Source organism: Rhipicephalus microplus, chromosome 3 (genome assembly GCF_043290135.1).
Source record: "Rhipicephalus microplus isolate Deutch F79 chromosome 3, USDA_Rmic, whole genome shotgun sequence".
Lineage (NCBI taxonomy): Eukaryota > Metazoa > Arthropoda > Arachnida > Ixodida > Ixodidae > Rhipicephalus > Rhipicephalus microplus.
Window position 1 is genome coordinate 54,495,469 of NC_134702.1, and position 14,887 is coordinate 54,510,355.

Here is a 14,887-nt window from a genome sequence, read left to right on the forward strand (position 1 = left end):
AGATGTTGGCTTTATTTAGACCAAACAACACTATGTTTTCGGTTGTAAAAAGAGCTAGCTACGGCACTGCGGCCTGCAACCAAGGAATTCCCCGAGTAGTATCAGTGGTTTCGGTTCGGTAGCAGTTTCCAAATTCATGTGCAGCGAGAAAAGTAGGCCGACGAGCACCTTGCTGGATGTCGAAGCCAGGTTCGTATCCCGCTACATATGCTCTCAGCATGGTCCTCCTTATTGTAGGTGCTTATCGTACGAAGACCGTTTTTCTTTTTCTTGCAACGGCATCTTTCGATCGTTAAACAAACCTTCGTGCTATCGTCACTATCGTTCTGCCAGCTGGTTTGTTCTCAAGGAGTAGCTGGTGTGGTGCTTTTTTGCCCGTGCCTTTTTTTTCCCGTTTCCAGTATAAGCAGCGGCTTAGGCCGACGATACTAGTTAAGGTTGTGCTCACTTGTCATCTTGCGAGTCGCGTCTCTTGTTGCCATCATGTTTCTAGCAGGCCAAACCGGTTGCAGCAACTGTGTCGTCGTTGGCATGCAAGTTCTAAGTTTTCTACCCGTTAAGAGCTGAGTGGGTCTGAAAGTATTCGCGTCCGAGGTATAGCGAGATGTTGGTCGCACAGTTTGCCTAGCAGTTCTTTCACCATCCTTTCAACCTGATTGGGGAAAAGGGGACTGCCAGTCACGGGGATGAAACCATTGGCAAACTGCGCTGATGAGGGGAAAACGGTGGACTGATCTCACGCCTGCCGTCATACCATGCCGAGCTAATTCGATGTTGAGTACCTCGATAGCTGCAGATGCTGTTCATATTGCTGGCTGATAACCTCAGGGTGGCGAGTCCACCACGAAAACGTTTGTGGTCTGCTCTGGAAGAACATACATTTATGCCAAGAACCTCGGATGGGCCATACGCTAAATGTGGGGGTATATGATGGGTATATGAGTGGCTTGGCTGGATTTATGCAAGTAGTACTCTGCTCCCATTTGGCTACCATGTCACTTATTCCTCAGCCACCACCCCGAATCTCCGAGTTTTACGTTACGCCGTTTTATATTTTGATGACCTTTGTGCAGCAAACTCAGGACTGCTGCTTTGAAGGAAGTAGGCAACTCTATGCACAGGCTTTTGAGTAAAAGACTTTTGCAGACTCTTATCTCATTAGCTACCCCAGCATACTTCATTGAATGCAGTGGCAGCTTAATTGTTCAACTGAGGCCACATACTTTGAATGAATGAAATAAGGGACATGCACTCACCTTACGTGTGCGATTAGTGCCAACTCGATTCAATGGGAAGCTGAGGGTGCATTCTTGACAACTTCTGTCGCCAACAATTCCACCTTATCAAGGGGAGAAAAAATCTTTGGTGGTTTCCTTGAGAGAGCATTGGCAGTTGCTATTAGTTTTCCCGGAACATACTATTTAGTGAACTGGTAGTGCATGTACTATTTTGGTCAGTGAGGGAGCATAACAAGTTGTATTCTGAAAAGAGTGGCTAGTTGTTAACAGTCCTTTTCCATGACAAAGTTTATGCTGCGTAACCTTTGCATCACCATGTAGCTTCATTCTCTTTCCGACTCTGCTCTGTGGCCAACATGTCGCAAGAACCAAATTATCGGCGTCCTCCTGTAGGTTGCACGTTAGGCTTGAGCACGTGAAGCATGTGTAACAAACAAAAGTTTGTCCCATATACATTCTTTGAGTTTCACACAACCTGAAATAAATAGCATGGTGTTGAAACATGCACATTGTATTCTTGGTGTCGGAAAAGCTGAGCAGTCTGTGCCAAAAGAGCAAATGGGAGCAAATGAAAAAAATGTGTCTGCGATAAGAACCACCAAAACAGGCTTGTAGTGTGCAACACATGTGTAATCTACTGGATCCCATTAACTTGTGCCTGCTATGTGGGACAAAGCAATAGGTGAATCGTTGAGAGGCTCAGATTTGGGTGCAGGTTAAAGAACTCCAGGTGGTCAAAATTCCCGGAGCCCTCCACTATGGCATCTCTCATAATCGTATGGTGGTTTTGGGACGTTAAACCCCGCATATCAATCAATCAATCAATCGTTGAGAGGCTAAAGGAGCACAGGAACAAAGTTGGGAAGATGGAACCCGACCAATTACTCAAGCTCACTGGAAAGAGTGTAGTGCGTATGCCAACCTCTCTTTGATCAAATAAGTATTCTTGGAAAGAACAGTAACGAAATGTCAAGGCTATTAATTGAAGTGAAATCCACAGCCAAGTTTGGTAGCACGTGTATCATTAAAATAGCTATCTCATTATCAGCTAAAGAAATAGAATTTTTGAGAGAGACGTGAAAGTGTGTATTACACCTATGGTTGTTCCTTTGAGCATGTGTCCTGATGTAGGGTATGTGCACTGCTGATGCTGTGAATATATCAATAAAAGTTAGCACTTTGTATGTGTGTTCTTGTGTCTTTAATTTGGCCCTTCTTAGATGCACCATTTGTTTCGACCACGCAGGTATCGTAAACACATGTGAGCTTGCGCTCTCCAAGCAGTAAGGAAAGGCAGTAGGTGTTACTTCAGCCAATATACAGCGTGTTTTTTATTTCTTATAAAAATGCTCCAAAGCTCATGCTCCAGTCATTTTCGCACACATACTCTACATCAAGGCAGGAGTACTTTGCTGCAACTAAAACAACTTTCATGAAACTTAGTTTAACAAATTGTTAACTTTTTATTTATTAGTATGAGAGAAGCTTTGTATATTAGGAGATTGTAGTGTGTGCCAATTTGTGGCACTGCAATTTTGTAGAAGTTGCAGAAATTGCACGTAATTTAAATATGCATTATAGAATGAGTTTTTAGAGGGAAATCGAAACTGATTGCACCCGGTGTTCAGAAATTACGGCCTCTCTGTTCTGCAAACAGAACAATGCATAGATGGGGAAGGAGAAAAGGAAAGAGAGGAAGTGGTAGAAAGCAAGAAGCTTGGCGACAGGCCCCTCTAATGCCTGTGCCTTCCAAGAGATGTATGTTTTCATCATGACTGTCGGCATCTTGTCTGAGAAACGAGCGGTGCTTTGAGCATCCACTGCAATAGACTGGTCGTAGGGGCTCTACGCTTACATAGCGCATGGTATAATGCTAGGTAGTTACTTTTGATCATTGTTGTTTTTTCTTTCTCTTTCATTATCCATTTGCTTGTTTAAGTACCAAGAGACAGGAAACACATTGACGGTGTCTAGGAAGATTCTAGTGTCTCTAGCAGTTTTTACCACTTGTTAAGCTTCTTGTGTGCCTAAGTGACAGAGTAAAGGCAGAGTAGTGCTACTCGATCCAATTTAAAAAGTTTTGTGCATGCATAAAGAGACAGTCAGGGTTTGAATGCAAAGAATCAAACATGGTTATTTGCTGGCTTGTGTGTATTTTCAAAACCAGCGGCACGCTGAGTGCCGTTTCATTGTCTAAGCTGCTCTATGCAGAGCCATCATAGAGGGATCTGGTGAGGATGGTGGCATTTTCGCTTATTTCTGCACTTTTGGGGCATTTGGGCTCCAAAATAATTGGCGATCCGACTTCCCAAAATGGATTGTTGACCCCAACTTAAAAGTGTTTCGGAGAGGTGCTTTGCCAACCACTGGGCTAGAGAGCCACCACACCAACCACTGCATCGCACTTCACCAGAGGGCAGTGGTTGGGGGCACACCTCTCTTAATATAAATTCTTGCATGCACTTCTCCGTTTAATATCTTTGTTTGTATTTAATACACTTTGTTATGCATGTGCATGCAAAGTTTTGTGGTCGTGGCATTTATATGCATTGTTGCGAGAAGAATAAAGCGGTTATCATTTAGTGCCAGTGCTTGTCTCATCTATTCTGTGCGGTCTCTCCCGGTTTATGCTGAAGTTTTCACCTTAATGCTATGTAGCAACTAGGTCTAACAGAAGTCTTATTACAGTGGTGCAAACTTTGAAATATTTAATGGCCTTAGCATATTTCCATGTTTTAGATATGTAGATGACTTCGTCTGTCTCAAATCAGACATAATATGTAACAATGAGGATGTCTTCTACGTATTCAAAAAAGTGCATATAGGTCTTCATTTCACTTGCAAAAACCCAGAGCAATCTAGACTACTGTGCCTTGATGTAGAAATCAAGCTTTAAACTCTCCAGAGGTGCTGGCATTATAACACTAGAGAAAAGAAAGAAGTTCCTAAACTTCGATCATATGCTTCATTCGGGGGCAGCTTAACAATGTTGCATTGCAGCGGGTTATTTGTTATGGCAGTTTTACTGGAGGATCACGCTCCAATGAAGGACATTCAATTTCTGTGCCTAAGGTAAGTGCAGACCTGTGTGCAAGAGCTTTTTTCAATAGATTTGCATTTTAGCCACTGTAGAATGGGACATGCCAACTATATGTGTAATGATTTCGAAACAGGCCTATGCTAATGTTAGTAGTGTGGCTTGCAGAGCTAAGTGTGCGCAGTGACGGCGATGGCATGGAGTCCTTGCCACGAGACATTCCAGTCCCCCTGAGGAGGCGCGAGCCAAAATTTGTGCCCTATGAGCCGTACAAAGCCGCGGTCACTCCCCTATGTGAGACGGACACACGCTGCAGCAGAACCCGGTTGGCGGCGCTGGAGATCCCCTTCCCCTTGCACCACCCACCTGGCAGTGGTGAGGAGCCACCTCTGCTGGCAGTGGTAAGGGAGGTGCCTGAGGGCACCCCGCCCTCTCCTTCCTCCCAGGGGGCTCCACTGGAACAGCGGCTGCAGGAGGCACACCAGTGCACGCAGGACCTGCAGGAACAGCTGCGGGTTCAGGTTGAGGTAGGTAACAGCAGTGTGCTTGTGTGGCAGGGCACTTCTGTTGCGTAAAAATGGCATCGGGCTCGGTCAAAGGAATATTGTGTTTCAGGATGTCCATGCCAGCATGCGAGGCACCATGTTTTCCTCAACAGATGTAAAGGCTATGCTTGACCTCTAGGTAGTCCCAAGATTCCTTCTATTCAGCGATTTCTCACCTGCGCAAACTGTGCCAAAGTGTGCCAAATGAGATTTACTACATCCTGATATTGTTGACATAAATTGTGCCAAACTGTGCCAAAGTTCCAAACTTGGCAGAGTCTATCACCAGCATTTGCAATGCAAGCGTATTATTACATGGGCAGCTTGTTCTTGGGGCTGCCAAAGTAACAATTACAAATTAAGTATTGTTCCACTAAATAAACAGTGCTCGCGCTTCTGTTTCAAGTATGCCATGATGTCATACACAGTACCCGCACAGTTTTTGTTGTGCTAGTCGCCTAGTTAGCAAAATGTGCGGAGGCTTGTGATGTGCAAGCCGATAGGCATGGGAAAGTAGGGTAGCAATTCTTCGGTGAACATTGTCTTTTCCGGAAACACTGCTGATAGTTCATTTTTTAGCATTGCATGGCACGTATTTAAAGCGATGTTCAGCCATAACTGCACGAGGGCCGCTAAAATATCAGTCACTACTGTTTATGGACATCATGAAATTGAATCTGTGAATTCTAGCTAGATATATATGTGTGCGTATGTGCAGCACAATGTTCCCCAGTGCTGCAACCAGCTTATGAGATGAGTATAAATTGAGTCATGCCAATTCTTCAACTGGGTCTTTTTCAAAGGCTGGTGCTGAGAGGCCCACGTCATCGAGCATGGTTCGAAGCATCCTATCATGCAATAGAACTGCTGGGGTGACCTCATGGTGGTGTGCAGAGTACATTTGTAAATGGTCAGGACTCGGGTACTATTATGTGACGGCTTGCTGGGGTAGTAAAGTTTCGAAGAGTAAAACTCGGATAAAGTTTTTCAACGTCCGCTTGTTTATTTGCCCATTTGCCGAGGGATAGGATATTGAAGAATATGAAAGATGAATGCCTCTCCTTTGCAGGAAGATTAATTTATACAAAGTGAACTGGGGCCCACTGTTGCAAATCATCTTTCTAGGTGGCCTTTACAAACAAAAACACTAGGTAAAAAGTCTTCGACGGTGCTCATAGATAGTGTGATGCAAAAATATACTGCTGGCCATTTGAAATAGTAATAAACAAGCTTTACAGCAAATCTGCTGTTGTGAGCCAAAGGCTCTAAAGCACGAACAATATCTAGGCAAAGCTTATGTCACGATTGCTCAGGCCATTCAACAAGCTTCAACAGTGCTGGTGACGTGTGTGTAGTTTTATCTGCCCCTAGACAGACAGGGCAGTTTTTTGCTGCCATTTTAATTTGCTTGTTCGTTGGTGGCCCACAGAACTGCTCACGAAGTCACACCTTCATGCTCGTGGATACCCAGACGTGTGTCGTGCGTGGTGCCAATAACCACAATCCTGAGGGACAGTAGAACAACGAAGTTCTCTGCATGCAGTAGCAGGTGATCACCAAAGTAAAGTTCTTCCTGAATAGGGTGTAATGGCTTCGCCCTATTTAGTACTGACTTGTTTGACAGCCAGGAACATGGCACGGATGACTAGATGGATTTCAGGCAAACATCATTGAGGACAGCCTGCCTGAACTCCTTTGTCACACAGGCTGGCCTAATGATCGAGACAATTTTTTCCTCCTTTGCAAGCTCCCTGATGTAGGTGCTGGCTGTGGATTGATTGATTGATATGTGGGGTTTAACGTCCCAAAACCACGATGTGATTATGAGAGACACCGTAGTGGAGGGCTCCGGAAATTTCGACCACCTGGGGTTCTTTAACATGCACTCAAATCTGAGCACACGGGCCTACAACATTTCCGCCTCCATCGGAGTGCTGGCAGTGGAGAAAGTGCTGCATCTGTGACTGTGTTCTAGGACCCCTTGCGATATTCAACAATGAAATTGTATCTAAAGCATTTGTGTACTCCAGTGTGTGATTCAGAGTGGGCATGTTCCACATCCTTCTGAAAACAGCAAGAACACCAGTGCCTGGTGGTCTGTTCGAAGTGTGAAATGACGACCCCAAATACACGTGTGGCATCGCTCACCTGCCCATATAGTACATGCATGGCAGTGGCTTTCGTTCACCGACAATGTTTTCTATTCATTGGTAGCAGTGTGCATGGCGTGTGGCCATTTTGTTGCTGCAGGGCTGCAGTCGGATTCGTTGATCGACACAATGACTGGGAACGCTATAATGACGTCTTGGGACAAGGCAGCAGAAAGTCCTAGCCTCTGGTAGGCTGTTTGGACCTTTAAGTGTTCTTGTGCCAGTCCTCGACAGGCACAGAGAAGGGGCTTGTAGGTCTTATGTTCTGCACAGAAGATGTGGCGGCCCTTGGCATTTTTTTTGGAATAGCCGTTGGCATGTAGTCATTTCTGCATGAAATGAAGAGGCTCCCAGGCAGAAACACACAGCGGATAGCCCAAAACGTTCGTTTTTCTCGGACACTTCTCGGGCAATTCTCGGGCAGCTCCGAAGCTTTGCCCACCTGCCGGAACGCTGCTGCAAATGCGTTAGTTTTTTCCTCTCCGGCAGCTAGCGGGCTGCCTGCGGACTCGCTCTCCTGCCGGAACGATTTTGCGCTGGCAGCATGCTGGCAGCGAGCAGACGATGTGCTTTTGCATGTGTTTTTTTTTTTCATCGCGTCATCAGTTTTTGAGCATCGTCTCTGCAAAGGTTGGGCGCTCGGTCTGACGACCTTTTTAGGTTTGCCGTTTTCACGTTTGTTAGACTTGCATTTCAGTTTTAGCCTTACCATGTTTAGGATGGTGTCTCCTAACACCACGAAATATATTTTTTTAATGGGATACAGATCAAAGTGTGCCCTGTCTGTAAGAACGAAGGGGCTGCCCAATGGTAGCCCCAGGTATGTGAACAAAGGTAAGACATTTTATTGTCGTGCGAGTAATTTTCCTGTTGTCTACGTTTAATCCTTGCCCTCTCGCTGCGATGAGGCTTGCCTTAGTTGTAGCTCTATTCCAGATCTGATGGTTGGTGTATGTGAATGTGACAGCCGTCAACGTTCCTGAAGACGTCTCGAGGGATGGCTTTCACCCCTTGGCGTTGATACATTGCACGAAATACACGCTTGTTTTGTGCGATGTCGTTACTGTCCGGCCTCGTGATCTCTCACACTGATAGCCAAGAGCACGACGAATTGCGACATACACACTCGGCTCCACTCACATCGAAATTGTCCACAATTCCATGCATTGTAGTTTGAGTGGCGAGATAGCTAGCTCACTTCAATCGGCACGGCCTTCTCAGCTGACTCTTGCATTCGTCCGATGCGAGCATTGTGGATAAAAAACATACCTCTCAATTTCTTCTGCAAGATCCACAGATGTGCTCTTGGACAGTCAAAACATTTTTCTGAACTCCAGGTCTGTATAACGAAACACGGTGCCCTTCCTGGCTCATTATCCCGGCCAATAACAGGCTGATAGCGTGATAGTGTGATGCTCCCCACAATAGCTCGCCACCATCCTCTTCAATCGTGTCGTAAGCATGCAGCATCGCAACGGTCTCGTCTGCCAAAGCCCCTGTGTTTACAGGCGATGATGTAGCATACGACACAGCAAACACAGCTGCGCTTGCGTGACGACGACTGACGACGATGTTGTGATGGGGGCAGCCCGAGGCTGCCTGACGCTTGCCCGAGAATTTTGCCTCTCGTCACGCTAACGCATCCTTGACGTCATTTCCTGTCCAAAAGGAGTCCTCAGGCTGCCGCAGGGCTGCCAGAAAAGCGAAAATCGAAGAGGCTCACTGAGGGCACCGCCAGTTTGTGGCAGTAGACTTTCTGTGACGTGTTCCTGCAGAGAAATGATCGGCATCAGGTATGCACTCACTATAGGTGTAAAGTACTGCAACTAAAGTCAAGTACATGCATGCTCGAACAAAGAAGCCTGCAGATGGGAAGAAAAAAATGTGGGTATCTTGTGAACTGCAGTTGTGCTGATTCCTGCTGCAGCCAAGGTGGTGCGGCACGAACGTTGAAAAAAAAAAAATGGTTTGTGGCTAAAGCTGACAGAACAGCTTGACTTAATCTAGTGCGTGTGAATAGTGAAAAAAAGAAATCTTTGCTTAGCTGGGGTTGTCTTCGATTTTATTACTGCAGTCTTGTCGCGGCAACTGTGCATGTTGATTTTTTCACGTTCAGGTGAACCGTGAGCTGAAAAAGTTGCTTGTGGCTTCTGTGGGTGAAGACCTGGAAGCGCGAGTGCACTTTCTCAGTGAAGACAAGGCACAGCTGGCCGCAGATGTGCGGGCGTATGCACAGCGTTTGAGCCAAGGTCGAGAGGAGATTGACCGGTTGGCCATCCATGCAGATGTCTGGCGCTCAAAGTTCCTTGCTGCCAGGTACGGGAAGTTATTCCGCACTTAGCTGCTGCGCGGGTGCACAATAGATAAGCATTCTGCTCGCAGTACAACAAAGTTATACTCGCCTAGGAAAACTCAGTTAAATCATGAATAAGGTGAATCATCATGGCTAACAGCACAATGAAGGCAGACAAGAGAACACATGATGCAGTGTTCACATTCAACTCAAATTTATTGGAAAAAAGACGGACATATAGTACACGAACTCAGCACCTTGTGGTCAACCTGGCCTTGGTCCCTTGTAGTATGAAGGGTCAATTCCAGGTTGGTCATGAGGCGTTCAGCACGTACATGACCTTCTATGTCAACACAAAAGGTCCTTTGACACTATGACTTCCCTAATGTTGTCACTTCATTGCAGTATAAAGTTGCTGACAGAAAAGGTGTCAAGCTCTGTTATAAGGGGCATTAAGATGGCTCCTTGCAGTTGTAGATGTCGCCACAGTTAAGCCCTTTTGTTAGGCTGCTACCAGAGTGTGGCACCCCCTGTATCTTGTATGTGTGTGCCTACAAACACACATTCAGCCTGGTAAGGAGTGAGCGCACAGCGTCACCAGAAAGTCCGAAGTTCCAACAATCACTAAAGGGCGCAAAAAAATTGACACTGCCCCTAAAGAAAAAACGTAGTACTTTCCCTAAAAATTCTGCCCTCATAAATGCAGAAGTTGATAATAAGTGCTAATAAAAACAAAACAAAACAGAGAACTTATTTGAGCAAGAAACTGCTGTTTCTTACATAAATGAAAGGTGATATTTGATTTATTGTGCATAGTACTTATGTACATTAAATTTGTTGTTTAACGATTGCAATACAGTAACAGTGATTGCACTCCTGCACCACATGTGCCAAAGTGTGCCAAATCGAATGTACTCCGCCATCCTAATGAAATAAAGATAAGTTGCACCAAGCTGCATCACTGCCGGGTGTTCGGAGGTGTCGATTACAGGAAGTCGCATCACTGGCATGTAAAAAAATGTGCAGCTTCATCTTAGGGCTGCCAAAGTCAGCTGCTAAGTGGAGTTGGTGTAAAGGACTCTCAGATCGTAATTTAAGTTTGCGGTTTTAGGTTCAAATAACCATGTCATGGCATCGTGACATGGCTTGCAGCATGAGGTGCAGCGTGACATCGCTTGGCTTATGGTGCTGATGGCATTAGCATTTTACAATTTTACTTCTGTCAAATTCTGCCGTATATACTATTGTTTTGCAAAAACTTCTCGTGAAAGGCTTCGAGGTGTAAGGACAGGCTTTCAGAAACTCGTTTTCTTGTTTGCTTGAGTGGGCTTGCTATGTTTAGCAATGATTTCAGATTGCCTGCTCTAGCTGTCACTGTATTAAAACATAATAGAAGGCTGCGATTACACTGTATAGAGCTGAAACATTGTGTAACGTCGTAGGAGCGCTAAAGCTTTACCTTTACGATGGTAATTTGTACCTAGCATTGTATTTATTAGCTTAGTCAGAGAGGTGATTCGGAGCTTGAAACCACCTAAAATCGTAACATTTTGTACATATGCATGCCAAACAAATCATGCATTAACATACTTAAAAGGAATCTGATTTCCTCTTTTCCTTCCTCCTCATCACAAAAAAAAAAATCTGCAATGCCCCTGATTGAGTTGTTGATGACATTGTCTTACTCTATGGAATCTTATATTAATAAAAGAATGTACAGCGAAGAAAATGGCTGTTCTGCTTTGAGTGTGAAGGCAACGTTTGCGTGTCCTATAAGTAAGTCAATGTTGCGTGCAGCCTGCTGGTGGACGAGCTGGCCAACTGCAAAGCCCGGCTGATGCGCCAGTGCGATGACTTTCAGGAAGCGTTGCAGTGGATGGCCAGTGAGCACAAGCAGCTTGAGGCGAACCTGACAGCCACTTGCCGGTGAGCGTTGATTTTTGCATTACTTACAGTGCCCTACCTCCATTGCATTGGAAAAGACAAGAAAAATAGTATAAGGAACCCTTATATATAACCAAGAGTGCACACTTTTGTTTTACAACTTGTGTGTAAAAAGAAAAGCTTGCTACAAGCGTGATTCTTCTTTAAAAGTGTTGAAAAGTTGAAGAACTTCAGGTGCCTTTTCTCTTCTTTCATCTCGGCAAGTGGACTGGAAGCTACACATGGGGGGATGGCAAAAGACCAGAAAGCTGTCAGTGCAACTTCAGTATATTTTCTTTTTTCTTCGAATGCACTTGCTCACTTGTGGTGTGACCACGAGTGTGCTTGTGTCACTAGTGCTGTGCCGACATGTGGTGGCACACAGCGGAAAGCACTGTGACTGTACCGTGCAAGAATGCTCCATTGTGAGAAATCCTGGCCAAGTTGTGGTAGAAGCTCCAGCACAAGACGAGTGATCGACTTGGGCAAGCAGTGTATGAAACAGCATTGTTGTATTCTACATTGTGTCACCTGTCATGATACATAGAGAAGCATCTAACAGCAAACAGGCAACTTGTTGATCAAGTGCTCAGATAGTTTTTTTTGCTTTTTTTAAAGAGACACATCTATATTATTTTTTTTGTTGAAGCAGCGACAATCAGTGCTATAAATATTGCAGAGATCCGTTTTGCGGCCCTGGGGACTTGGACAGCTAAAAATATTTTTCCAGCAAAATTAAGGGGTCATGCAGAAATGCACAGACATTCTTATTTGAATACACCTGGAACATGCCCAAGTGCAGAATAATTAGATAATCAGCTCTATGCTAATTGCAATCAATTATTAGAGCTCGAACACAACGTATTATTTCACTGAACCACGAGAAAGGACAGCTGTCTTAGCATAACTATAATGGACACTGACTGTAAACTGTTTTTTTTCTCACGTGGTACTCATTACACTTTTTTTTACATGTTTTCAGAGTTGATACATCTTCCTTCTTATTATTATTCAATGTGCATTAGATTGTTTTTTATTCTTTACTGTGGGGTATTTTGGCCAGAAGGTGAAATAAATAGAAATACTAGTTTTGAAGTGCCTTTTTGAATGAATGTGCAGGCTGTTGGCCAAGTTGCAAGGAGAGGTGCCCAGGGGGGATCCAGCACCGTGTGATGTGTTGCAGCTGAGTGCGCAGACACAGCGAGCAGCACGCAGCCTATGTCATCAGGTGGCAGCACGTGGTGGCAGTGCAAACCTGCGACTTGGCCCTTCACCTGCAGTTTGTCCTACCCCAGCTGAAAGCTTTGCCCAACGTACCGATTGCGCCTACGAGGTAAGTCATTACTCACTGTCACATGAAAGTTTGTTGCATTCTTGTCTACCACTCTGCCACTACGTATACAGTCGAACTCTGCAACAACGAACAGTGCTTCAACGAAAAATTCACGATTCCCCGTCAGCGGCTCATGTCAATGCATAAATATTGCCGCCACAATGAATACTTTTTTTTCGATTGTCCCACTCTAATAAAATTTTTTGATGCAATTGTAGGCTCAGATACTTATTGCTATGCAGTAAACCCAATCTTTAACATTTAGATGCTTTTTCATAACCTGAAAATGCGTCAACGAAGTCTAAAGGCGCGTTGGCACCACCAGAAACCGCCGCTGTTCAGCAAGCATGGGCGCCGCCATTACTTGATAGGGATGGCAATGAGACTGCCCCACTTTTGTTTTGCCACTGGCTTGCTTTCGAGCCGCAGACGATCCGAAGCTGAAGCTCAGTCGCTCAGTTCATGGTTTCCTTCTTGCAGCTGCTGGGTGCAACCGCGGCACGATGCCTTTTCAAATTCCGATGCTTATTATTATGTTCGCGCTTGGCCGGTGTGGTAACTAATCAGAGTGGCTGTTCATCCGCATTATCTACAAAATCAGCTAGCCGCGAGTTATAGATGATAAGAATGAGATAGAATAATGCAAAAGTAGCCGCTCCAGGATACCCCTCCTTTATCTCGGCATTGTCAGATACTTTTGACGGCGGACAGCTGCTGGTGTTAATGCAACTGTTTGGTTCATTCACAAAAGCGGTTTAGCCATTGTTTCAGCGTGCTTTTCACTATGGCCTCGCTATGCATGGGCGAGAATCACGTCGTGACGCTGCTGGGAAACAATAGAAAGCAGCGGACATTTTTTCAATGTTCAGAATGAACGTTCCTTTGTTTTGCTAGCTCAAATCAGCGATATTTTTTTTCCGATTTCACTACAAAAATTTTTTTCCATGCCCCGTCAGTTTCGTTGTAGCGGGGTTCGACTGTATAGCATTCAGTTTTATGATTAGAGTATGAGGTAGGGCATGTCGGTAATGCATAACTGTTCATGTGCAAAAATTTGGCACAAGACAAAGTAGGTGATAAAGACGAGCACTAACTTTCATTCAAGTTTATTTTGGAGAGCAAACATGTACTACATCTCGAATAAAAAAGGTGGCACCTTGAACTTGACCCATATTTCACACACAAAAAAAAAAAGGAATTAGTATTTTAGATGCAGCAAGTTGTGTTCTGTCCCATGCTATACCTTTTTTTTCTGACTTGCTGTGTGCTAAAGGTTTTTTTTTTATCTGAAAGATGTCCGAAAGAATTGCGAGTTATGTATAATTGCAATAACACCATCTATAGTATCCCTTAAGTGTTAAATTGAAAAATTTCTGCTTGTACAATCAGTGTTCCTTGAAGGGCCTTTGAAAATATGCATTGTGTCATTTAACATAGCCACACAGCTGGCTACATGAGCTGCAGTGCAGAAACATAAGGAAAGTGCTTTACTAACATCCAGAACAGCGATAATTCTTACTCTTGTTCACTTATAGGGCGTTTGACTGCGACAAAATCGTGTACCACGTGTGTGATCAATACCACATGTTTTTGAGACCACAGGAACAATTGTAGCACTCCTTTTGATGTGATACCGGACTTGAGTATAATTAGATATGCCCCATGTTGGCTAATTTGTGGCTGCAGTCCAGGGTTCTCAGGCACACCAACGAACAACAGTTTGTCATCGACATTCGTGCTTGTTTCCGCAGCACAGAACCTGACTGCTGTGATTGATTTTCTCTTGCAGACGCTGAAGCGCTCGTTCACCTCAAGCAGTGCTCACTCTGCTCTAGAGTCCAGTCTCTCTTCTAGTAGCGAATTAGTGGCCCATCATGGTAGCACGATAGCATGTTGCCGTCACTGCTCTGGTCACCTGGAGACTGTCTGACAACTGGAATGATTGAGCCACATGCTGACTTTTGGGAGTGCACCGAGTACAAGTATTGAACACATTGTGCCAATTATGATGCTGCCAGAGATGTTTTAAACTTTCAAAATTTCATCAATAAATAGTTTTTTATATATGGGTTTTACTAAATTGTCAAAGCTGTAACGTGCCTGTTGCTGTCTAGAACCGGCAGGGACGACTGCAATTTCAAAGTCGCTTTTCCCGAGCCAATTGACGCAGTTCTTCTGTTGCCAAAGCACTCGGTGGCATTGTCAAAGCAGTAATTTGCCGGTTGTTGTCTAGAATCGGTAGCGACTAGTGCCACAAAACGTGTTTGTCGAGGAGCAGTTCATTCAGAATGATGACTCACTGCTGCAAGCTTTATGATTGAGACATCTACTACTCTGAAAGTGTGTTGGTAAATTCGTTAGAAAGGGG

At 44.6% G+C, this 14,887-nt stretch overlaps 1 protein-coding gene across 1 annotated transcript; it reads left to right on the forward strand.

Moving 5' to 3' along the window:
* The first annotated feature begins 34 nt into the window (after positions 1-34).
* On the forward strand, positions 35-14,583 carry LOC142803740 (golgin-45-like). Its single transcript, XM_075889599.1, has 6 exons — positions 35-189; positions 4,444-4,802; positions 9,087-9,286; positions 11,061-11,189; positions 12,306-12,519; positions 14,309-14,583. The coding sequence occupies exons 1-6, from the start codon at positions 177-179 to the stop codon at positions 14,447-14,449; spliced, it is 1,056 nt and encodes a 351-aa protein (XP_075745714.1). The 5' UTR covers positions 35-176; the 3' UTR covers positions 14,450-14,583.
* Positions 14,584-14,887: the final 304 nt, after the last annotated feature.